Here is a 25,235-nt window from a genome sequence, read left to right as displayed (position 1 = left end):
GATCCTAGCTTTGTCGGCAAACGTGGGCTTGAATCCCATATTTACTGTTTGGTAAATGTGTGATTTACCTCTAGAACCTCGTTTTCCTCATCTCTAAGACGGGTACAATACCTGTTCTTGAGAGTTATGCAGGGGATTGAATGAGAAAATGTATGTAAACAGCCTAGCATGTGGCCTGGCATTTAGTAAGTGCTCAATAAAAACGACGCTTCCACTCCCCTCACCACCGACCATCTGAGCAGCCAGGGGTGATGTTAACATAGGGAAGCTGGTCTTCGTCCTGATAGTATCTGTATTCAGTTAGAACTCTTGGCAGAAGCAAAATATTATAATAGAACACTATAGTTATTTTGGCATATAGTACTAATTAGCCAGCAGTTGATAGGAATGAACACTTTCCCCTGGAGTTTCCAGGCTACTTTGCAGACAAGACCATGAAAACCTTTGATCCTTACAAGGGGCTCCTGTAGCCAGATTCGGATTAGAGTGGCCAGCGTGTAGTACATCACCAGCAGGACGATGGGGTTGGCATGGTGGTACCATGACAGGTCTGGGTTTGCTATGATCTTCCACGTGCTGGAACAGTCTGTTTGAATGACTGATTTGATACCAAACAACCTGTTTCAAAACAAAGAAAAATATTAAACTGATGCTACAAAGATCTGGGTCCAGTCAACAGAATACAAACAGCTGGTTTTAACACATTCATGAGCTAGTCCTAGGTGGATCCATCCCACTCTAAATACTTCATTACTCTTCTGTATATATAACTACATCTTTAAATAGTATCTGTGTGTGTATATATAAAATATACACATAATATATGCATCCTAAAATCATACACTTGTGTGTTAGTGTGTGTATAAAATTCATGCCAGCATTACCCAGATGGTTTTTACCCTGGTTCAAAAATCTAGCTAATTACTAAATCCTTGCACACCTATTAGAAATGTATGTTTGAATTGTCAATCAGCCCTATTAAAACCCTGCACTATTGAAGTGTCAGGTATGTAGTAACATGTTACTAAGTCCAGCTAAATGAGCACATACTTTGTTTTCGGTGGGATTTAGCACTAGCTATTCAGTTAGTGTTGATATTATTGGGCAAGTATTAAAATTGGACACAGTTCTATGATTCAGCCATAAAAGCCGATATTGTATGCTAGAGTTTCTGTAAGACATATTTCTGTCGAATTTTATTTATGGGCAATTTGATTTTTTCACAGCATTAAAATTAATTATATCATTAAGTGTTAAATTCTGAAATAGGTTTTTTTAATGTTGATTGCTACCATGTAATCAGATACATTCTGATTATATAATAGGGAATTGTGTAAATATGATTCATTCAGAAATTCATTTTATGTGAATTTTTTCTTAGAAGTGACTCTACAAAGTAAAACATGTTTACATGTTAAGTGAGTCTTACATCTTTCTATTGTACGTAGCTTTTCCACGCAAACTTCCTTTAACTTTTACATCCCATTCTTTACTGTTATAAGGTTTTCCAGGACTACGGGTTCTCCACTTGTAAAACCTCTCAGAGCTACTGCTGCTATTATCACGAGGCCAGGGCAGTATTAGTGAACTGCTGAACACAGATTTTACAGAAAGCTACATAGAAAGTAACTTTGTTTGATTTTATCAGAAAAGAGTTATACTAGAACTTGCTCTTATCATAGATCTTTTCTCCCAGGTCCAGGCAGATTTTTTTCTGTAGTTAGCATTACAGAGAAAAATTTCCTGATAACAAAAGAGTTATGCCCCACTTAGAATGATGGAACATTCCAAAAATCGTTTTGCAGTCCTCCATTAAAATGCAAATTTCTTCTATGAAGTACACAGAACTGAAAGCTTTTAGATTTAGGATCAGACAAACTGGACAGTCTTTGGATTAACCTAAGTGATAGATTTCAGCTACTAAATCCTCTCTCTTCTCACCCCACACCTGGTACATACGATAGAAATAACCTCACCATTCGTCAGTTTAAAAATACCTGTTTTCCCCACCAGAAAGTCAGTGGTAATTTCCACACTTATTTGTACACTGAATTATGTGCCTCTTAAAAAAACCCTGTATCACATCAACACCACACCTTCCCGTTGATAGTACAGCTCATTCCAACTGAGCAATCAGGCTTACCTGTTGTACCAGCAGTGTATAGACTAACAAACAAGGGTAGAAGCTATAGCATGTAAGACTGTTTTGCCCTGTAAGGAAGTTTTTCTAACAGGGCTATGCAAATATTGTCCGATCTAACATCTCTCTCTCTCTTTAAAGAGCCTGGATACTATAGAGAGAATTCCTATACCAGATAGGAAATTTGTACATCCTCTCTGGCACTACGATTCTAGGATGCCAGGCAATATCCAACTATTACTTCGTTTCCTTATCTTCCTATTGCAGACCTCCTGTGATCCAAGACTGCTTCTTGATATTGACAACACACAGAAAAGTGGTATCACAGCCCTCGCCCTCCAGGACTCACTCTCAGTCTAACGGTAACACTGTGATGTGTGAGTCTAGTGAGAGCAGGGTGTTCCAGAGACCCTTTCTGTCTGTGGGTGTCTGGGATGCGCGATGGGCGGGGTCATCAGAAGAATGCTGGACTTCCGGACAGTCCAAAAAGGGTAGATAAGTAGGTGAGAGAAAAGAGAAATCCTGATAGCTGCTGGGCTGGGGAGTGGAGTCAGGGAATGACCATGGTGACAGTAAAATCTATTTCATTATTGACGCATCATCGGATATTTATAGACTTCCTTCTGTGATGATTCCCACTAACCATTAGTGTCTTCACAGTGGTCCTGGTCCAAACTGATTGAATAAAGATATCTACATTGTTAAAATGTATCCATCACTAAAAGAACTTCAAAATGACTATCTTAAATCTCTCCATAGAAATGTCTCTTTGCCTGAGAAGATACAGGGACACGACTATGGAGCAATGCATTCCATTTATTGCTTATTTAGAGGCAGAAAGATAAAGATCTTCTCTTCTATGCATTTGGAAGATCCCTTTGGCCCAGTTCTAGTGGTGACGGATGCAGGTGCATCTGGTGGGCGGCTCACCGTCTCTGGACCTTCAGTTCCTTACGGAACCTAACAGGAGAGGGCGTGGGGATGGGTGCAAGCGTGTGAACGAATCTTAAGACCTCACACCTCTTCCACTTCTCAGAGGACGGCTGGAGACAGGTCCCGAGTCATGGTCCACTCCCAGCAGAGACCCATCGGAGCCGGGCACGCGCTCCTGCGTGGGCGCCTGGCCTGTGCTCGGCTCTCTATCTCATGACCAGCATCCTCGTCCACAGGGCAGCTCTCCATGTCTCCTGCACAATGGCAATCCGGATGACGGTCTCCATTTCTCCCTCCTCTGTGTTGGGACCATCGCCAGAGTTACCGTCAGAACGCTCGGGTTCAGCGCGTCACCTTCGTCTCCTTATCTCCTGTCCTCCATCACCTGGAGAATAACCCCATGGCCCAGCCGAGTGTCCCCTGGCCTCCTCTCCCTGATCCCAGACACCACGACTTGAGCCTCACTGGATCATTTGGGATTTGCCATAAAATCTCAGGCCCTTTGGTTTTGCTATTTATTGATTTGTCTGGTTCTTTGAGGTAGTTGTGACTCTTCTGAGGTCGCGGATGAGGGGGGTAGGATGCCGGGAGCCCCGCCAATTCCTTGGCAACGCAAATCCAGGCCAGCAGGCCAGGCATGGCTACACAGAGTCAGCTGTCTCTCAGGACAACCACACCCCATAATACAGGCGTATCAGTGGGTCCCTTCTAGGTACCCCAACCATTCAGTACTGCAGGGGTCACCAGGATACCAGCGGTCCAGGAAGGCGGGATTGGATTACAGCCAGGACGACAGTCAGGGCCCTGATGTTGATTATGACAACTGGGTACGGCCGCAGTCACCAGCTCTTCATCCTCTCTGAGTCCAGATTTTCTTTACAGTCAGTGTCAACCGAGAGTCTAAACCTGACCCCTCTGTTCCTACTCCCTACGTTATTGCTGGGCATCCTCGACAGCATCAAGGCCTGGCTCCCTTGCCACCATCTCCAGGAAGCCTCCTGTGATTTTTCCTGATTGAAATCAATTTATCCTGCGCCGTGCATCCACGGCAATCATTATCTGTAGTCATAGTTTTTATTCTATTAGGTTTATGTGCTTGTTTCTCTGTCCAGTTTGATTCTAATTTCTTCAAAAAAAGGACTTGGGTCCTGTCATCTTGCCTTGATGGCCATGCCTAGTATAGAGCAGGCTTTAAAGGGGTGAGCTTATTTAATTGAATTAAAAACACTGGGATAAAGTTATACCACGAAGTGACAGCAGGTGACTGCAGTCCTAGCAGGAACAGAGACTAAAGGGTGGCCAAGTTCTTGCTTTTGAAGAAGAAAAAGAATGGATGGGAAGACATTGTCCATACAGAACCCCAACATCCATGATTTCAGTGTGCTCGGTCTGGGAAATAAGAACACAGAATAAGAGCAGTACAAGGCACCACAGAACTCTGTAACTTACTGAAGTCTGCTTGGGCCCTGTATTACAGATAGTTATTTCTGTTCTGTACGGGCCGCCAAAAATAATCTAGAACTTTACCACCTTCCGGATGGATCAATCAATACATGTATATGGTTAAGAAAAAACACTTTTTTTTTTTTGGCCGTGCTGCTCAGCATGCGGGATCCTAGTTCCCTGACCAGGGATCGAACCCGCGCCCCTTGCAGCGGAAGCGTGGAGTCCTAACCACTGGGCCGCCAGGGAAGTCCCCAGAAAAAACACTTTTCTAAAAAACCTGAGAGTCCAGGTTTATAATTAGGAAACAATAAAATATTTAAACATCAAATAGGCACAAAATATGGAGCAGTCTGAATGATTCCTTCAAGATCCTACAACTGCACTTCACTCCGAAGCTTTTTGATAAAAGTGGGCACTGCAGCTACAGGAAGGGTCTCTCGTCATATCACTTCCACTCCTCCTCCTCCTCCTCCTCCTCCTCTGGCAGGGAGCACAGCTGTCTCTCCACCTCCCGTGGAGTACTTGCTTTGCGATTTTTCTCTCCTTCCAAAGCACTCCTAACATTTGACAGCACATGGTGGCTATGACTTGGTTGGGTATTTGTTTCTACTTGCACATGTTGGCAGATTCACAAAACCTCCACTTGTTTTCAGGTTCATTCCAGACCACATCTGCTCAGTCTCCGGTAATACCGAAACCCAGCCATACGCAAGAAATATGTAATACTGAAAATAACACCCCACTTTAAAACATTTAATTGTGGTAAAATACACATAACACAAAGTTTACATCTTACATTTTTAAGTGTACAGTGAAGGGGTACTAACTACATTAACACTGCTGTACAACCAATACCCAAACTTGTCATCTTGCAAAACTAAAACTCGTCCCCATTAAACACTAAACCCTCACCCCTCTCTCTCCCTCAGCTCGAGGCCACCACCATCCGACTTTATGTCTCCATGAAGACGATTACTCTGCATATCTTATAGACTATAAGTGGAATCACACAGTATTTGTTCTTTAGTGACTGGTTTATTTCACACAGCATAATGTCCTCAAGGTTCATCCATGTGGTAGCAGGTGTCAGAATGTCCTTCCTTTTTAAGGCTGAATTATATTCCATTGTATGGATGGACCACATTTTGTTTATCCATTTCTCCAAGGATGGAGACTTTCACCTTTTGGCTATTATCAATAATGTCGCTACAAACATGGATGCACAAATACCTTTTCAAGACCCCACTTTCAATATTTTTGGCCATATACCCATATACCCTGTTTTCGTCTGAGAACATCTTTATTTGACCTTTATTTTTTCCACCTATACCCTTGGATATAAAATTATACCTTGATTTTTTTTCTCTTTCTTTCAGCAGAACCTGAAAGATGTTGTCCTCTTGTCTTTCGACTGGCATCATTTCTGGTAAGAAGTCTGTGATAATTCTTATTCTCATTCCCTTGAACATAATGTACTTTTTATTGTGATGCTTTTACTATTTTTCTCCATCACTGTTATTCAAAATTTAATTATATTGTGACTTGGTGTGGTTTTCTTTGTTGTTTGTTCAGATTGAATTTCTTGGATCTATGGGTTTATATTTTTCATCAAATTAGGGAAACATTTGGCCATTATTTCTTAAAATATTTTTTTGTATTCACATATTTCTAAGACTCCAATTACACTTATGTTAAACCTTTTGAAATTATCTTACAGGTCACTGTGGTTCTGTTTATTATTATTATTTTTCAATCTCCTTTCTCTCTGTGCTTCAATTTGGATACCTTCTAAGACCCTATATTTAAGTTCACTGGTCTTTTCTTCTGTGGTGTCTAATTTGCTCTTTAGCCCATTTGGTGAATTTTAGATTTCAATTACAGTATTTTTTTCCCACTGCTCTCACTTCCATCTGTTCTTTTGGTCCATCAATTCTTTTTTATAGATTCTGTTTTTGCCTTCATGATGTTCATATTCTTTAATCTTGAAAATAATTAAAAGGGCAGGACAGGAATAAAGATGCAGATGTAGAGATGGACTTGAGGACACGGGGAGGGGGAAGGGTAAGCTGGGACGAAGTGAGAGAGTAGCATTGACATATATACACTACCAAATGTAAAATAAATAGCTAGTGGGAAGCAGTTGCATAGCACAGGGAAATCAGTTTGGTGCTTTGTGGCCACCTAGAGGGGTGGGATAGGGAAGGAGGGAGGGAGGCAGAAGAGGGAGGGGATATGGGGATATATGTATACATATAGCTGGTTCACTTTGTTATACAGCAGAAACTAACACAACATTGTAAAGCAATTATACTCCAATAAAGCTGTTAAAAAAAAAGAGCTGCTTCAAAGAGTTTGCCATTTCTAGGTCAATTTTCACTGATCGATTTTTTTCTTGTTTTGCATATGTCTAATAATTTTCAACTGGATGCTGGACATTGTAATTTTCACATTAAGTGTCTAGATTGTGATGTTCTCCTTTAAAGGGTGTTGAATTTTGTTCTGACAGGCAGGTAAGTTACCTGGAGATCAGCTTCATCCTAGCAGGCTTGTTTTTCAGTTTCATTATGGCAAATCTATGTGGCTAATGACAAGACAGAGGTAAGGAGGTATATGATATAATGCACATAAAGCAATACCACAGAATTCGGCACGTAACAGATGCTCAATAAATTCTGGCTTCTACAACTATTGTTGTTATTACTATTAAGTATGACATGAATGTGGTTTATGCCAGAGTCACAGCTTTTTAATTAATACTATATTGTTATTGCTGGCAAATAAGAGTAAATAAATGTCCTTCTTAAGATGGAGTAGAATCACGGTCCCCCTCAGGGAACGAAGCTCTTCCAGGGTGGGAATATTTGGCACAGGTTGGGAGAGTCTGGGTGAGTGGCAGGGAGGGTGTGCAAAATGTACAACATTGTGTTGTTAATATTAGGTTATTCACCAAGAAAAATCTCTTTCCTTCATCTTGGTAATGGGATCAAAGGAAAGAGAAGAAGGCCACTGAGGATACTGACAATAGTAGACTGGTTTCTGCAAAACATAGGTTCTTCTGTTGTTTCATACATGTGCACTCTTACACACCCACAATCTGTATGTCTCTTGTATTAAACTGAGGAATATGCTTTGCAAAGAATGGCCCACAATTACTTTCTAAATCAAGGAGAATGTGAATGAGGTGAGCTGCAGTCTTGTTCTGGACGTAATGGGACACAGTCTTGATGCTTCTGGTGGGTTTCATTTCAACAGTCTTCACTGTCTTTGCTCTTATGACTTTCCGAGTCTAGAACGGGGAAAGTCTGTGGATTCAGTGATCCCCAAGGAGAAAAAGAAGTTCCCTCAAAGCGGGCAAAACAGAAACTCCTGGGGTCACCTTTTCAACTGCATCCACCTTGTCTGCTCTCATCTTCCACCCCCACCTTCTGATACATCTGCCTGCAGAATGCCCCAGTGCCCTGCATTACGGGGTCAAGGTGGCAGAGCAGGTGTGTGTGGGGGGACCATCCTTGAGAACACTGGGCCAGCAAGACAGCTCGAGAGCCGCCAGCAGAGGGGGTCAGAATCTCCTCCTGATCCAAAACTCCATGGTGCAGTGAGTACCAGTAAAGGCCAAAAATCTAATTGCTGGCAGGGGGGAAACAGAATTAGCTTTACACATGAATAAAAGCAAGGACAAGTTGTGAAAAAGGCAAGGCAATTCAGATGTCCACAGAAAGCGAGGTCTGTGTTTCCAGCCCTTTTAAGGAATTTCCTCAACTTTAGACAAATGTCTTTGCTGGAAGGAGACTGAATCTACCTCTAAGTGATCCTCCCAGCAAGATGCTCTCCTGTCTATACGGCGTCCCATCTGGGTGAGGACAGACTGCTTTTACACACGAGTTCTTGCTACTTTGGCTTCCAACCCCCTTTCCCCCTGCATTGCATCATATGAAAAACACAGCCAATGTTTAATGTCTTTTTTCATTAGTTTCTTACTTATGCTTTAAACACGTTTCCATGCCAAATTCATAGACACATTTGAGAAATTGGAATCTGACCATTTCTGCACAACATTGTTTTCTTAAGCTTGGAAAAACTTTACATTGAGTCCCGTGGGCTCTGTAACACGGCTTTGAAGTCCTTTTTGGCACATGTGTGTCTTAACAGTCTGCCAGTTTGCTGTAATTGGGCTTAACCCTACATGTGCAGAACGCTGCCTTCTAATAAAAGCATTCTGTCCATGGACAATTTTGCACCAGGTACAAGGTGTGCTGTCTTCAGAACAGGGATAGTTGATGGAAACATTGAGGCCATGTGGAAGGTCCTTCCCATGTCACTATTAAAGGCCCTCTACCCTTCTCCGATGTCACATCTTGAGCTCATAAGAGAACATTTATATTCTCTGAATGTTGTAGATTTATGGTCTACTTCCTGTGCCTGAACATATTTTCACCTCTGAGAGCACTGTGAGAAATTAGTCAGAACCAGGACTCCCAGGACCAGTTGGTCATCCTGTACAGCTTCTTATGACAAAACCAAGCTCAGCCCCTAAGCCCTGCAGCCTTTTCTTATGCTGGGAGCATAAGAAAAAAAACAATAAATGTGGGCACTTCTATTACCCACGAATATAACTTTCCCTAAGTAGCTATAATGTAAACATGGATTTAAATACCTCATTTTAAAGCCCTACAATAGTTAATAACGAATGAAGTTACAAAAGCAGAGAGAAGGAGACCCATGCCAAGCACACAGTTTCTCCGATGAATCAGGTACTATGTTGAATGTCTTAGGCCAGCTCTGGTGGGGATCTGCTTTTGGTTCCATTATACATGCAGATTTGAGGCACAAATGAATGAAAAGGTAGTAAGTGGTGGGGCTTATGTATCCAGGTCTGCTGGCGTCAAATCACACCACCCCATTTCTCAGGTGCGGTAAGTGGTAAAATAAGAAAACCCCAACAGTATCAGGAATCCCTAAGGAAGGGGTATTAATCATCAGAAAGTTCCACTATAGGACACATTTATTAAATTTGTCCTTTTATGTGCTGAGTCCTGAGTCTTTTGGGCACTACAGTTAGTGCTGAGGATATGCAGGTAAATAAGATACTATCCCTGTCATCACAGAGCACCCATGCTAGCAGGAATACTACTCAAATATGGTGGAACGCTTTTAGGGAATGTGCTCTGACATGTTCATCCATAGGAAAGTGGTTGTCAAGCTTTTCCTCCTGTAGAACTGCTTTGCCTAGATGGTGGGTGTAGAGAGATGACTTGCACCACCTCTTCCTGAGCATCAGAGCAGCAGGAGTTATCTCTGAAGGGCACAAGGGCACCTCACCGACCCCACAGGAGGGTATCTCCCTCTCCAAGAGAGTAGCTGATTGTCTGCTCTTACATTTTAATTTATATGAAGGGCACTACAGAGAAACCTGCAAGCTAATGACCAAGGAGTTTCATTTAGTGCCAGAAAGGTCAGAGAAATAGAAGGAAAAAATTGGATAATCCATTTATGGAGAAATGCTTGAACAGGGGAAAGCAAGAAATCTTCTGTAAGAAAAGTTGTAACTAAACTAAAGTTATTCAAGGAAGAAGCAAACATATCTAGAAAAGGAAACAATTGGCAGAAGACTAGCTAAAACCCAGATCTTCTCCCTGTAAGTCCAGGTAAAAATGTTTCTATGTTTTTCTGGAATAAAGTCCTAAGTTTCTCAGGTTCATGTCATAGGAAATGGCTGCAACTTTCCACAAAGTGTCCTTGTAATGTGGTCCAACAAAAAGTATAAGTTGGGGCTTCCCTGGTGGTGCAGTGGTTGAGAATCTGCCTGCCAATGCAGGGGACACGGGTTCGAGCCCTGGTCTGGGAAGATCCCATATGCCGCGGAGCAACTAGGCCCGCGAGCCACAATTACTGAGCCTGCGCGTCTGCAGCCTGTGCTCCGCAACAAGAGAGGCCACGATAATGAGAGGCCCGCGCACCGCGATGAAGAGTGGCCCCCACTTGCCACAACTAGAGAAAGCCCTCGCACAGAAACGAAGACCCAACACAGCCATAAATAATAAATAAATAAATAAAATAAAATAAAAGACAAAACTGTAAAAAAAAAAAAAAAAAAGTGTAAGTTGAATGGACCATTCTTGGGAATTTTCTATTTTAGGGAAACATAAATATATTTTAATGAACACGTATCATGGAACTATAGCTCAAAGTAATTTTAAAGAAAGAAAGGTTATCTTTGTGGAAAAAAATCCTCTTCCATCAATAAATGTCTAATAAATAAATTGTCTATTTGCCCTAAAACAATTTTTATTTATGTTTGCTGTCATAGAAATAAAATTAATATACAATTCACTCTTTCATGTCATGCATGTTAGTGTGGATGGGGTTAAAAGGTTTAGAAGAGTGAAATATTGGCTTAGTGGTCATGTTAACCAGTTCCAAACCCAACGAATCATGGAATGGATGTTAGAACTGGTTTTTGTTTGTTTGTTTGTTTCTTTTTCTTTTTTTTTTAATTCAGGGAAGCAGTTATCAGGAAGGTGAGCACAACAATTTTTCATTAATATTAACATACAAAGTAACAATAATAAGAACTTCAGATTTCTTGTCAGACACAATGCAAGTGAGAAGACAGTGAGGCAACATCTTTCAAGTAGTGAAATAAAAGTTGTTACCCTAGAATTCTACACCCAGCAAAACTATCACCAGTAGACTTGCACTACAAAAAAAATGTGAAAAAAATTCTTTTACACAGAAGAAAAATAATAAAGATGGAAATGTGGACATGTGGAAGAACATGAGAAATAATAATACCTGAGTAAATATGTGTTTTTTGTTAATTAAAAACTCTTAAAATATAATTGACCCCTTTAAACAAATATAATAATAGTGTAGTATAAAAGTAAAATGTATGATAACAATGGTACAAATTCTGGGAAGGGAGAGATTGCATTTTATCATTGAACAGTTCTTATATTATACAAAGGTAGTATAATATCACTTAAATTTGAATTACTGATGCCCTAAAGCAACCACCAATTTACCAAAACAAAGAGTTGACTACTAAGTCAACAAAAGAGGTAAAATGGAATCATAAGAAATTTTAATTTATACAGAAAAAGAGAGGAAGAAAGAATAAATAGGAAAATAGAAGAAAATAGAGAGATGATAGATCTCAACTTAAAAATATTAATAGTTATATTAAATGTAAGTGATCTAAATATCTCCAATTAAAAGGCAGAGGTTGGACAACAAGGAGGATGATGGAATAGAAAGCACCAGGATCTGTCTTCTGATCCAGACAACAATTGTACCTGCAGAAACTATCTAAAGTAACTATTTTGGAACTCTGGAGTTTACTTAAAGGCTTGAAGTTTCCAGAGAAAAGCTTCGCTGGAAAATTACAGTTAATATTGGTCAAATTCAGCCTTCAGTGTGGCAACAGGTCCCCACTCCCCATGCTCCAGCCCCATGAGAGGCAGCAGTGGGAATGGCAACCTGCATTCATGGTGTGGCTTGGTGGAGCTGGGGTGGGCAATAAGCACCTTGTCCTCCAAATACTGGGGTTTGTATTTGAATTGCAGATTGCTGCTTATGGTGACTGACGTGCAGGTACAAAAGCTGGTCATCATTGTTTCAACTGACTGAAACAGCTTCCAGAGGATTTAAAGGAGCCACATCTTTTTTTTTTTTTTTTTTTTTTTGCAGGGGGCACATTCGAGAACAACCATGTATATGGAGGAATTTAGAAAACTGTCATAAATGCCCAGGAAAAGATGTAGACTCAGAAAAGAAAAGGGAAGATCTTAAGTTTTCACCTGAGGTTGATCCCCAGTCAAGACTCTACAACAATTTTCTAAAAACTGAGGCAAACCCTGGGTCTGATTTCCAGAGTAAGACATTATAAAATTCAAATGTCCAGTTTTCAACAAAATATCATAAGGTATACAAAAAAATCAGGTAAATATGACCTAGTCAAAGGAAAAGAAATTATAAACAGAAACCATACCTGAAGATGTGCAGTCACTGGACTTACTAGACAAAGACTTTTATAAAATTGTCTTAAAGATGCTCAAAGAGGTAAACAAAGACATGGACAAAGGCAAGAAAATGTTTGAACAAAATGATCATATCAATGAAGAGAAATTATAAAAAAAGAAACCAAAAATAAATTCTGGAGCTGCAAAGTGCAATAACTGAAATGAAAATAGACTAGAGAGATTCAAATCTTTGAGGAAGCAGAAGAAAGAATCGGTGAACTTGATAGGACAATCAAAATTATCGAGTCTGAGGAACAAAAAGAAAAAAAGAGGGCTTCCCTGGTGGCGCAGTGGTTAAGAATCTGCCTCCCAATGCAGGGGACATGGGTTCGAGCCCTGGTCTGGAAAGATCCCACATGCCACAGAGCAACTAAGCCTGTGTGCCACAACTACTGAGCCTGCACTCTAGAGTCCGCGAGTCACAACTACTGAGCCCATGTGCCACAACTACTGAAGCCCACGCACCTAGAGCCCGTGCTCTGCAACAAGAGAAGCCACCGCAATGAGAAGCCCACGCACTGCAATGAGGAGTAGCCTCCGCTCGCTGCAACTGGAGAAAGCCCATGCACAGCAATGAAGACCCAACGCAACCAAAAATAAAATAAATAAATTTATAAAAAAGAATGAAATAAAGTGAAAAGAGCCTAAAAGATCTGTGGGACACCACCCAGTAGACCAACAAATGCATTGTGAGGAGTCCCAGAAGGGGAAGAGAAAGGGAAAGGGGCAGAAAGAATATTTGAAGAAATAATGGCTGAAAATTTCCCGAAAGCGACGAAAGACATGAATCTTCAAGAAGCTTATAAACTCAAAAAGATGCCCACTGAGACAAATTATAATCAAACTATTGAAAGTCAAAGAAAGAATTTTGAAAGCAGCAACAGAGAAGCGATCTGTCACATACATGTAATCCTCAGTCAGATTATCAGCTAATTTCTCATCAGAAACTTTGGAGTCCAGAAGGCAGTGGCCTGATATATTCAAGTTACTAAAAGAAAACAGCTGTCAACCAAGAATTCTATATCTGGCAAAACCATCCTTCAAAAATGCAGGAGAAATTAAGACATTCCCAGATAAACAAAAGTTGAGGGAGTTTATGACCACAAGATCTGCCCTGCAAGAAATGCTGAAGGGAGTCCTGCAAGTGAAATAAAAGGACACTAGACAGTAACATGAAGAAATAAAGACCTCAGTAAAGGTAAGTACAAGGGCAATTATGAAAGCTAGTAGTATTGTAATTTTGGTTTTTAAATCCACTTTTTAAATTTTCTACATGATTTAAAAGGCAAATTCATTTAAAAAATTATTCTTTCAAGACCACATGGAACATTAACCAAAATAGACCACATTCTGGACTACAGAACAAATGATATTCTCTGACAACAACAGAATTAAATTAAATCCAAAGAGAAATATCTCTGAAAAATCCCCAAATGTTTGGAAACCAAATACATATATAAATAGCCAATGGATCAAAGAGGAAACTCAAATGGAAATTAAAACATATTTTGAACTGAATTAAAAATGAAACATACCATATCAAAATTTGTAGGATTCTACTAATGTAGTATTTAAGTGGAAATTTAGACTTAAATTTAATTGTTTCTAAACACCTATATTAGAAAAGAAGATCTCAAATCAATGACTTCCACTTCCTCCTTTAGAATAATGACAGAAAAGAGACATAAAAAGAAGAGTAAATTAAATCCAAATTTTAATTTAATTTAATTAAGTCAAATAAACACAAAGGAAGAAGAGAAAGGAAATTAATATCATCTGAGCTGAAATCAATCAACAGAGAAAAACAAGGCCTAGTTCTTTGAGACGATGATAAATTGATAACCTTTAGCTGGACTGAACAGGAAAAAAATAAAGAAGGTACAAATTACTAATCTCTGGAATAAATTAAATAACATCATTACTGATTCTACAGATATTCAAAAGAAAATAAGTAAATATTATTGACAACATTATGCCAATAAATTTGACATCTTCCATGCAAAGGCAAATTCCTTGAAAGACACAAACTACCAAAACTCATTCAAGTAGAAATAACCTGAGAAGTCTTATATTTATTAAAGAAATTGAATTTGTGCTTAAAAACTTTCCCATAAAGAAAACTTCAAGCTCATATAGTTTCACAAGTGAATTCTTTCAAAAACTTAAAGAAGAAATAATACAAATTCTAAAACAACTCTTCCAGATCACTGAAAAGCAGGAAATATTTGAAATACCTGAATCATTATTCCATACCAAAACCAATGAGAACCCAATGAAAGAAAACTACTAGCCATTATCTATTATGAACACAGATGAGAAAATTCTAAACAAAATTTTATCAATTCAAACTTAACAATATATAAAAAGGGTAATATCCCTTGACCAAATGAAATTTATCCTAGGAATACCACGGTGGTTTAATAATCAAAAATCAATTCACCATATTAACAGACTAGAAAAGAATAAAAAAGATCTCAACAGATACAGAAAAAGCATTTGACAAAATTTAATATCAATTGTGGATTAAAACTCAGCAAACTAAGAATAGATGGGGATTTTTGTCAACCTAATAAAAAAAAACTATGAAAAACCTATACCTATGAAAAACCTACAACCAACATCGTATTCAATGATGAAAAACCAAAGGCTTTTCCCCAAAGGGGAGAACATGACAGAATAACCATTCTTACTTATTAATTCAACACTGAACTGGAGTTTTAGCAAGTGTGATAAGAAAAGGAAAAGAAATAAAAGATATCCAGATAGAAAAGAATAAAGGTAAACTATTTTTATTCATAGATGACATGGCCATCTATGTAGAAAACATGATGGAATCTACAAAAGATTTTGTAGAATCAATACATGTGTTTGGTATGGTGTCAAAATACAAGCTCAGTATACAAAAATTAATTGTATTTTTATGTACTATGAGTAAAAATCAGAAAAAAACCTACCATTTACAAAGGCATTAGAATTATTAAATACTTAAGGGATAACTCTGACATTAGATGTGCAATACCTGTGATGAAAAATTTAAAAGTACTGCTGAGAGAAATTTGAAAACTTAAATAAATGGAGAGATATACCATACTCATGTGTCAGAAGACCTGATGCTATCCAAACCGTCATACAGATTCAATACAATCCTAAACAAAATCCCAGCAGGCTTTGCTGTAGACATTGACAAAGTGATTTAAAATTCATATGGAAACATAAAGGGCTTAGAATAGCCTAAACAACTTCAAATGTAAAAAGAAGAAAGACTAACATTACTTAAGTTCAAGACTTATTATCAAGCTACAAGTAATCAAGACCGTGACATAAAGATGAATAGATCAATGGTACAGAATAGTCTATATATAAACCCAACCACATGCACATGGACACTTGATTTTTAACAGGTGCAAAAGAAAGAACAGTCATTTCAAAAAATGATTCTGAACTATTTGACATCAAAGACAAAACAAACTAAAACTTCTAGAAGAGAACAAAAAAGAAACCTTTGTGAATTTGGGCTTGGCAAATATTTCTTAACTACCACACCATAAGTGTGATTCACAAAAGAACGACTATGAAGTGTACTTCATCAAAACTAAAAACTCAGCTCTTGCAAAGACACTAGTAAGGGAACGATAGTCCATAGACTGGGGAAATATTTGCAAAAACATGTATCTGATAAATGATTTGTATCCTGATTTTCTAAACAACTCTCAGAACACAATTGTAAGAAAACAAAGATGATTTTTAAAAATGGGTAAAGTATTTTAACAGACACTTCATCAAAAAGATATATGAGCATAAAATCAGCTCATGAAAAAATTCTCAGCCTCGTTAGTCATTAGGGAAATGCATTAAATTAAAACCGCAATGAATTGCCTCTACACAACAATTAGAATGCCTAAAATTTAAGAAGATTGACTATACTAAGAGAGGATGAAAAAGAAATGAACTCTTACACTGCAACATGGCTAAATCTCAAAACAACTAGGCATGGGGAAAGAAATCAGACCTGCCTCCCGCCCCAACCCAGGCTAATAATAATATCAACAACAATAATAATAACAATAGTAACATTAAAAATTATATACTATATGATTCCATTTATATAAAATCCTAGAAAATGTAATCTAATCGAGTTAGAGATAGCCATCAGTGGTTACCTGGGGATGGGATGGGAGGAGGCTGAGGGCAGGCGAGATTAAAAGGGGATGAGAAGGGACTTCCCTGGTGGTCCAGTGGTTAAGACACCACCTTCCCATGCAGGGGGTGCGGGTTCAATCCCTGGTCGGGGAACTAAGGTCCCACATGCCGTGGGGTGCAGCCAAAATTATTTTTTAATAAATAAATAATCTTTAAAGTTAACATATATTAAAAAAAAGGGGGGGTGATGAGGAAACTCTTGGGATGGATGTGTGTGTTCATTACCTTGATCGTGGTGATGGTTTCACAGGTATGTTTATGTCAAAACTGATCAAATTGTATCCTTTAAATATATGCAGTTTATTTCATATCAATTATACCTCATGAAGGCTGTTAAGAAAAACAATTATACTACTTCCACCAAAAATGAGTAACTAGCAAGTTTATGAAAACCTTTGTCAAACTTTCTCAGGAAAAAGCTTCTTTAGAAGAAACTCTGAAGAGAAAAATCAACACCTCTTGGTTCCCATTTCCAGAGCTAATCTCTTATCCTTGAGTCAGAGTTGCTTAGAACTAAAATGAAGATAACAACAGCTGAAGTTACTGCATAAGTAACATTCTGAACTTCAGAACGCCAAGCGGTTATGAGGTAACATCATTCAGTATATTTATCCTCAAAATACTTTGCAAGTCAGCCAAATCGGCTTATCTACAGTGTAAAAAATTAATGAGGTGTTACGCATTGAATTAAAATACAGACCATGAATGAGAATATTAACTCTAATAAACAAGATGATCACACTTTCCAATAAACATCTGATAGCAAAATAATTGTTTTGTTCCAAAATGCCCTTTCTCAAAAGATCATTTTAATTTTTCATCAGTTGTTATCTTAACTTGAAGGAATAGTCCTTCTTCCCACCACAAGAAATTCTACCATCATTAATTTGCTGTTAATTTTTAAGGTTGAAAGCACCTAAATGTACCATCCAGAGATATTTTGTAATATGCTCATTAATACTAATCATTTGGAGCAAATTTAAAAAAAATACAACCACCAACTATGCCTAATCTCTATTCCTCTTCATATTTTGATAGACTAAATGTAAAACGAGTCATTTCTTTACTTGGCAAGGTTCACTGGACCTCACTTTATCCTCGAGAGCAGGGACAGCACTTGGGCAGAAGGTCCTGACCTATGGTGACCTGTGCAGGTGAGCTGCTCTGCAGAAATGAAGGCTCCAGAATGAGCCTGACCTGTCAGGTCAGCCAGGGCACCCAGGTCCCACAGAGGACAGGGCAGATCCTCCCTGAAAACCAGACAGAGACCCTTCCTGGTAGACGCCCTCAACAGCAAAGGTGAGACACAGGTAGTCAAGGCTGGAATTCTGGAAGGCCAGGTTGGGAGGTTTCAGGTTCTGGTTGGACAGACGTCCAGTGCCAAGGGTCGTCTGCCTGGTCAGAGGCAGCAGTTGCTTTGTACACAATGCCAGGTGTCACCCTGGAATCCTGGGTCAACACCACACCCACTTACGGCCCCAGGTGACCATAAGGTTGCGGGGAATCGCCCGAACGGACTCAGGGGTTCAAGTATTTACTTTCTACCGATTTTCCATTTATCTGTGGAAAGTCAATTCATGTCTCTTGGCTCCTATTTTTTGCCTTTTAGATGAGCACAAATGAACTGGGTCTAACGCCTGTCACTTAATCATAAGAGTCTTTCCAAAAGGAAACCAAAAGTTTGGTTACTGTTATGTCACCTACCAACTGGATAAATTAAACAACCATTGATTACCTGGGGTGCCATCGTTAACAAAAAGGGAAAGTGTTAACCAGAGGGTCCATTTACATTCCTCAGCATTAAGATGACCCGCTTGACATTAATTATCCCCACACTGGACCGCTTTCAGACGAGGTTCTTGCCAACTGGCCTCCATTAAGAACAGTTTTGTCTTTCTGTGCTGTCTGTGTTACCAAAGCTCAGATGGCTCTAATGAGAGGCAACACCGTGGCCATCCTGGGTGAGGCTGCAAACACGCTTAAACAACCTGGATTAGACAGACACTTACAAAGCCAACTGCAGCCGACGTCACCCAAGGGCTGACTTCCTTGTGTCACTTTCTAGAGGACCCACTGGCTTCTCCAAACTAGAAGCCAGAGACATACAGCATCAGGACTGTTATGACTCCTGACATATTATTGACATTTTTATGACTAGTATAAAAATAGGATAAATATAATAAATACTACTGTACTTTTCATGTTTGTTTTTTCACATTTTCCTCATTTGTCACAGAATAGTTACACAATGATGCTGGAGTCTGAGGCTTTGCTTTTTCTCTCTTACATTGTTTTAACACTGGAATAAACATAGGTTTTTCCTTCACTAAACATAATGCATTTTCTTATCACGATTTATTGAAATAGGACGTGGAAAGGGCAACATCGGACAAATCGTGTATTTATTTCATAGAAAATGCTGCCTCCATAGGGAATGATCCGAGAATCTCTCCCATTCCTTCCCACAATTCTCATTCATTTTCAAATTGTACAACTTCAGGTGAAAAAAGCAGCAAAACAACAAAATGAATTTGAGCAAAGAAATCCAACCCGTGACTCCTGTGACTGTTGTAGAGCGAGTTCAGCGTTGGAATGAAAGCCAGTCAGAGGTGATAAGACACGACTTAGAGGTTATTCAGTCACACTCCCATTTCATTGCCCACCGCGCACAAACATTCACGACTCGGGGTGAGAAGTAAATGTATGGACTCCATCATTCTCTATGTCATGATAAGAAAACAGCAGACGTTTGACTCTCCTGCCAAGCCCTCCACCCTGGCCCACGTCAGAACTTTCCCCTGTACTGTCCAGATAATTGAAGGTGAGAAAACAAAGACCCTGCCTTTGGTCCAGGACTGTTTTTAGATGAGTTCACCTCAGAATTACTTGTGGTGTCATCTTCACAAGGAAACGGTCAACAGTGAGCTGACAAACTGTTAAAACTGGCTTTTCGTGAAGTCATCGATGAGTAGACATTTGTTTACAGCATTCAGTGCATTTCTGCTCACGTTCAGGGACACTGCAGAGCAAGTCAGGTCCACCTGCCTTTGTCCCGTCCTCTACCCAGCGCACCTCCCGCACTTTCGGTGCAGCAAACCCACAGGACACAAGCCGGCTGGGACTTGGGGCTTCATCAGTCTGGCCAACCTCACAAGGAGGAACACAGGTGAGGACTCTGAACACCAGCCCAACACCTTGATCCTTGCCTCCTCGCCTTCAAAATATAAGGTGTTTCCTGTCTACAGAAATTCCCCAGGAAACACAAAACCTTTGGAAGGGGCCACCCTTGGGACTAGCTAAGCCAAATTTCGTTTAGTCTGCCATTTTTCTTAGGGAGACCTGCCAGAGTAGGTTGGAATTGGGCTCTATTCCATTAAACAAACTGTGTTGAGTGGTATGTTATCTGTCTTATATAAGTTATGTGGATTCGTTTTAAAGCTTTATTTTGCTGGATCAACTTCACAAGAAGGGGCACTACATTTTTTATGGTTATAACCATCTAAAACCATATACTCCAACATTTCAGAATCCTACTCTCACTCTGCCTTACCTTCCCATAGGTATGCTCATAACTATCAAAAAAGAGCCCTGAATTTTGTTTTGGAAAATATGGTCATGCCAGGTCTGTGCACAAACGGGAGGGAATCACTAACTCTCCTCCCCCAGGCAGCCCTCCTCCCTGCCCCTCCTCCACGTCCTCCTGGGTCTCGTCCACCCCGTCCATTGCTGGTCCCTGCCCACCTTCTCCACGTGCTTCCCTGGCTAGAATGAAGGAGAAACTCCCCCCAGGTGCGGGTGGAGTTGGAAGTAAGCATATGATCTCTTGGGGCCCTTGGGCAGAAAGAAGACATGACCCTAGAAAAACACGAGCTCACAGAGGTGTGCCCCATGCAGGTGCGGGATTTGAGGTCACAACACCTGCGTGCAGACCAGTGGAATACCATCGTGTGGGCCCAGGACCAGGGAAACCTCCAGACCCTCCCTCAGGGCAGAGCACTAACCAGCCCCATGGAGGCTCCTTTACAACTGAGGGACCGTGGGTTTACTTCTTGGTCATCATGAGTTTTACCTAAATTTACAAGTAACCTGGGTGCTCATTACAATGTCACTCAAGAGGGCGAAAATGAGTAATCTTAATCTCCCTGGTCAGAAATCAGGGACTGACTACACTATAACACAGCTACACAATCAAACACAATCAAACACTTTGCAGGCTATGAAAATCACACTTTAGAAGAACATTTCATAACATGGGGAGATGCAGAACTTGCATAAAGCAAGTTATAAAACAGCATGCGCATCACGATTCAAAGTTTGTTTTTAAAAAACACATATATGCATAGGAAAAATACTGGAAGAATACAGACCAAAAATGAACAGTATTTTGGGGAGTTAGGATTATATTTTTTTCAAGTGTTTTTCCTGATTCTTTATTATATTTTTCCAAATAATCACCAACAAGCATGTATTATACCAATGATAAATCAATTCAATATTTCTAAAAAAAAGATAGTCCTCACCAGAAAGCCTATTTGAAAGCTTACAAGAAAATAAAAACAACTTGGATTGTTTTGAGGAGAGCCACATCCGAACCTGGACACATGAGCTGGAGTCTCTGTGGTTATGAAATTTGGGACAAATGCCTATGCAAGATGACTTTTTTTTTCTGCAAGTTTGTTTTCTTCCAACTCAGAATTCGTTGGTGGAAAGCAATGCATTGAAATTATGCCTTAAGAAAAAGCTATTGTTTAAAATATGTAAATTTTCAAGCTTTCAAGGGCTAAAAGGCAATGTCTTATTGTCACCAAATTAATGGGGGGAAGACTCTACAATAAGGCAGTGTATATACATATATATGATATATATATACATGCACATACATGTATATATGTATATATATAAATGTGTGTATATTGCATTGTTTAGCTCAAACTATCTATACTCTGATAAGCAACCCAACTTCTAATGACTCTATGAGATTATAACAATGAAGCTTTTAAACTTTTTCAAGGTAATTATCTTCAAAATGTCTATAATAACTTACAATCATAATTTTGAGGCAATCCAAACGCAAATAAATATGGTAAGTTGTTACACTATTAGGACTGCTATTATCCACACCATATGTTGGCAAGCCTGATTCACCACCTGTTTGGATAGGACTTGTGAGCTAATAATGGTTTTTACATTTTTAAGTGGTTGGGAAAAATCAAAAGAAAAATAATATTTCATGAAATGTGAAAATATTTTGAAATCCAAAGTTCGGTGTCCACGAAGTTTTGCTGGAACCCAGCCACACACATTCTTTAAAATCTCATCCAGAGCTGCTTTTGCAATAAACAGCTTCTTGAAAGAATTATGGCAGAGACCGTAGGCCTGCAAAGTCAAAAATATTTACAGTACTAACTGATCCTTTACAGAAAAAGTGTTTTCAAAGTGGTTCTGAATATTCTTTGCATTTCCTATCATCAGTCTCTAGATAGCAGAAAAGATTCTTAAATTGGGGGGTGTGGGGGGACTAAGGCCCCTCAGAAGATATTTACGTTTCCAATTAAACCATCCCTAAAAGTCAGCCCTTCCAAAAGTACAAAACTTTTTTCTACATGTGTTCAATAAACCAAAAATTAAATGTCTAGAAGAAACTGAAATAGTCATTTAATCTAGAACTAATGTCTGTACTGAAATTTTGCATTTATTCACTCTTGCCTAAAATAAATATTATGTAAATCTGTGCCACAAAAAGAGCTTTGCAGTTTTCCCCCAGCTTTATTGAGTTACAACTGACATGTGAAATTGTAATATATTTAAAGTGGACAGCATGATGATTTGATATAAGTATACATTGTGAAATGTAGTACCTCAGTCAAGTTAACTAACAATCAATCACCTCACATAGTTACTCTTTTTCTTTTCCTTTCTTTTTTTTTTTTTTTTTTTTTCTTGGTAAGAATGCTTAAGATCTACTCTCTTAGGGCTTCCCTGGTGGCACAGTGGTTGAGAATCTGCCTGCCAATGCAGGCGACACGGGTTCGAGCCCTGGTCTGGGAAGATCCCACACGCCACGGAGCAACTGGGCCCGTGAGCCACAATTACTGAGCCTGCGCGTCTGGAGCCTGTGCTCCGCAACAAGAGAGGCTGCCATAGTGAGAGGCCCGCGCACCGCGATGAAGAGTGGCCCCAGCTTGCCACAACTAGAGAAAGCCCTCGCACAGAAACAAAGACCCAACACAGCCATAAATAAATAAATAAATTAATTAATTAATTAAAAAAAAAAAGATCTACTCTCTTAGCAAATTTCAATACAATGTAATTACAATACAGTGTGATTAACCTGTTGTTTATAGATCCTCAGAATTTACTAATCTTATACCTGAAAGTTTGTACCTTCTACCCACCCCTCCCTATTTCCCTCACCCCCCAGCCCCTGGCAACCACCACTCCACTCTCTGTTTCTATAAGTTTGACTTTTGTTTAGATTCCACATATAGGATGAGATCATACAGTATTTGTCTTTCTCTGTCTGACTTATTTCACTCAGCATAATGCCCTCCAGGTCCACCCACATTGTTGCAAATGGCAGGACTTCCTTCTTCTTTATGGCCGAGTAATATTCCTTATATGTTTATACCAAGCTTTCTTCATCCATCAGTCCATCAATAAGCACCTAGGTTGTTTCTGTGTCTTGGCTCCTCCGTGTTCTGTGTCTATGTAACATTCTTCTCTTTTTAGACGGAATTATGCTTGTTACACTTCCAGGTTAAGCCAACTGGATTTAGAATTACGTAGACTGTGTGTGTGTGTGTGTGTGTGTGTGTGTGTGTGTGTGTGTGTGTGTGTTGGGTATATCTTTTTTATCTGACTATAAGTGGTTTTAGGACTTGACTCATTTTTTTTTAGCATTGTACGGAGATAGTCACAAACTAGCTTGTAAGTACTGTGAGTAAGGAGAGTGGGTCACACACACACACGCGCACACACTCCCCGCTTCTTCACGTTTACTGTCACATGAAAACCATCTTAGGATCTCCTGGAAGAAGGATGAAATCTATATTGTCCGTGTGATAACATTATTCACGTTCCTTTAAAATGCAGATATCTCATTTCAACAAGAAGACGAAAAGCACCTGCACCACCTCGCTGGGCGCATGGAGAGAATCCTCACACTGTTCTCACCAAACCCACAATTCTCTCCTGCCACTTCCATTCCCCTTTCTTTTTTTCTGGAACTTTCCATTCTGGACTTTTCCACAGAAAAATCAAAGTTAAAATAGAACAATGGGTAACCCCATGCCAACCACCTAGTTTAGATCATTTTATTTATTTTTCTCTCCTCTTTCTATCTCCCTCTGTGGGCCTGTGGGTCTCTCCCACAATGGGTGCTAAACCAGTAGGAAGTCGCAGACATCCCTAAAGAATTCACCATGTATCTCCTAAATAAACAACATTTTCTTGGATATCCACATACAATCACACACCTAAGAATTAATAGGAATTCTGTACTATCAGCTAATAACCAGTGAATATTGAAATTTCCCCATTTAACCTCAGAATGCCTCATACAGATTTGTCGTTGAACAAGGGTGTAATCCAGGGTCAGACTTCCCATCTGTCTGCGAGGTTTCCTCACTTCTCCTTTAAACTAGAACAGTCCCTGCCCAACTCCCTCCACATACATTTCTTTTTCAGGATGCTGATTTTTGAAGAGACCAGATCGTTTCCCTTACAGGTTCCACATTCCGGACTTTGATGATCGCTTTCCTGTGGAGTCATTTATTTATTTATTTATTTATTTATTTATTTATTTATTTATTTTTAACATTTTTATTGGAGTATAATTGCTTTACAATGGTGTGTTAGTTTCTGCTTTATAACAAAGTGAATCAGTTATACATATACATATATCCCCATATCTCTTCCCTCTTGCGTCTCCCTCCCTCCCACCCTCCCTATCCCACACTTCTAGCTGGTCACAAAGCACCGAGCTGATCTCCCTGTGCTATGCAACTGTTTCCCACTAGCTATTTTACACTTGGTAGTGTTTATATGTCCATATATACACTACCACTCTCTCACTTTGTCCCAGCTTACCCTTCCCTCTCCCCCTGTCCTCAAGTCCATTCTCTATTAGGTCTGCGTCTTTATTCCGGTCTTGGCCCTAGGTTCTTTATGCCCTTTTTTTTTTTTTTTTAGGTTCCATATATATGTGTTAGCATACAGTATTTGTTTTTCTCTTTCTGACTTACTTCACTCTGTATGACAGACTCTAGGTCCCTCCACCTCACTACAAATAACTCAATTTCATTTCTTTTTATGGCTGAGAAATATTCCATTGTATATATGTGCCATATCTTCTTTATCCATTCATCTGTCGATGGACACTTAGGTTGCTTCCATGTCCTGGCTATTGTAAATAGAGCTGCAATGAACATTGTGGTACATGACTCTTTTTGAACTATGGTTTTCTCAGGGTATATGCCCAGTAGTGGGATTCCTGGGTC

The 25,235-nt window shown here is 39.4% G+C and overlaps 1 protein-coding gene across 4 annotated transcripts in view; it reads right to left on the bottom strand.

Annotated features, from left to right (window-relative positions):
• The window catches only part of PIEZO2 (piezo type mechanosensitive ion channel component 2), a 348,479-nt gene that overhangs the window by 108,713 nt on the left and 214,531 nt on the right, over nucleotides 1–25,235 (bottom strand). For all 4 annotated transcript variants that reach the window (XM_036823700.1, XM_036823703.1, XM_036823702.1 and 1 more), the window contains exon 8: nucleotides 456–618. In XM_036823700.1, the coding sequence (XP_036679595.1) occupies nucleotides 456–618 (163 nt within the window). The remainder of the gene's footprint in view (nucleotides 1–455; nucleotides 619–25,235) is intronic.

This window comes from Balaenoptera musculus, chromosome 14 (assembly GCF_009873245.2).
Source record: "Balaenoptera musculus isolate JJ_BM4_2016_0621 chromosome 14, mBalMus1.pri.v3, whole genome shotgun sequence".
In the NCBI taxonomy this organism is placed as follows: domain Eukaryota; kingdom Metazoa; phylum Chordata; class Mammalia; order Artiodactyla; family Balaenopteridae; genus Balaenoptera; species Balaenoptera musculus.
Note: the sequence above shows the minus strand (reverse complement) of the source record. Positions and strands in the feature narration are given on the sequence as shown.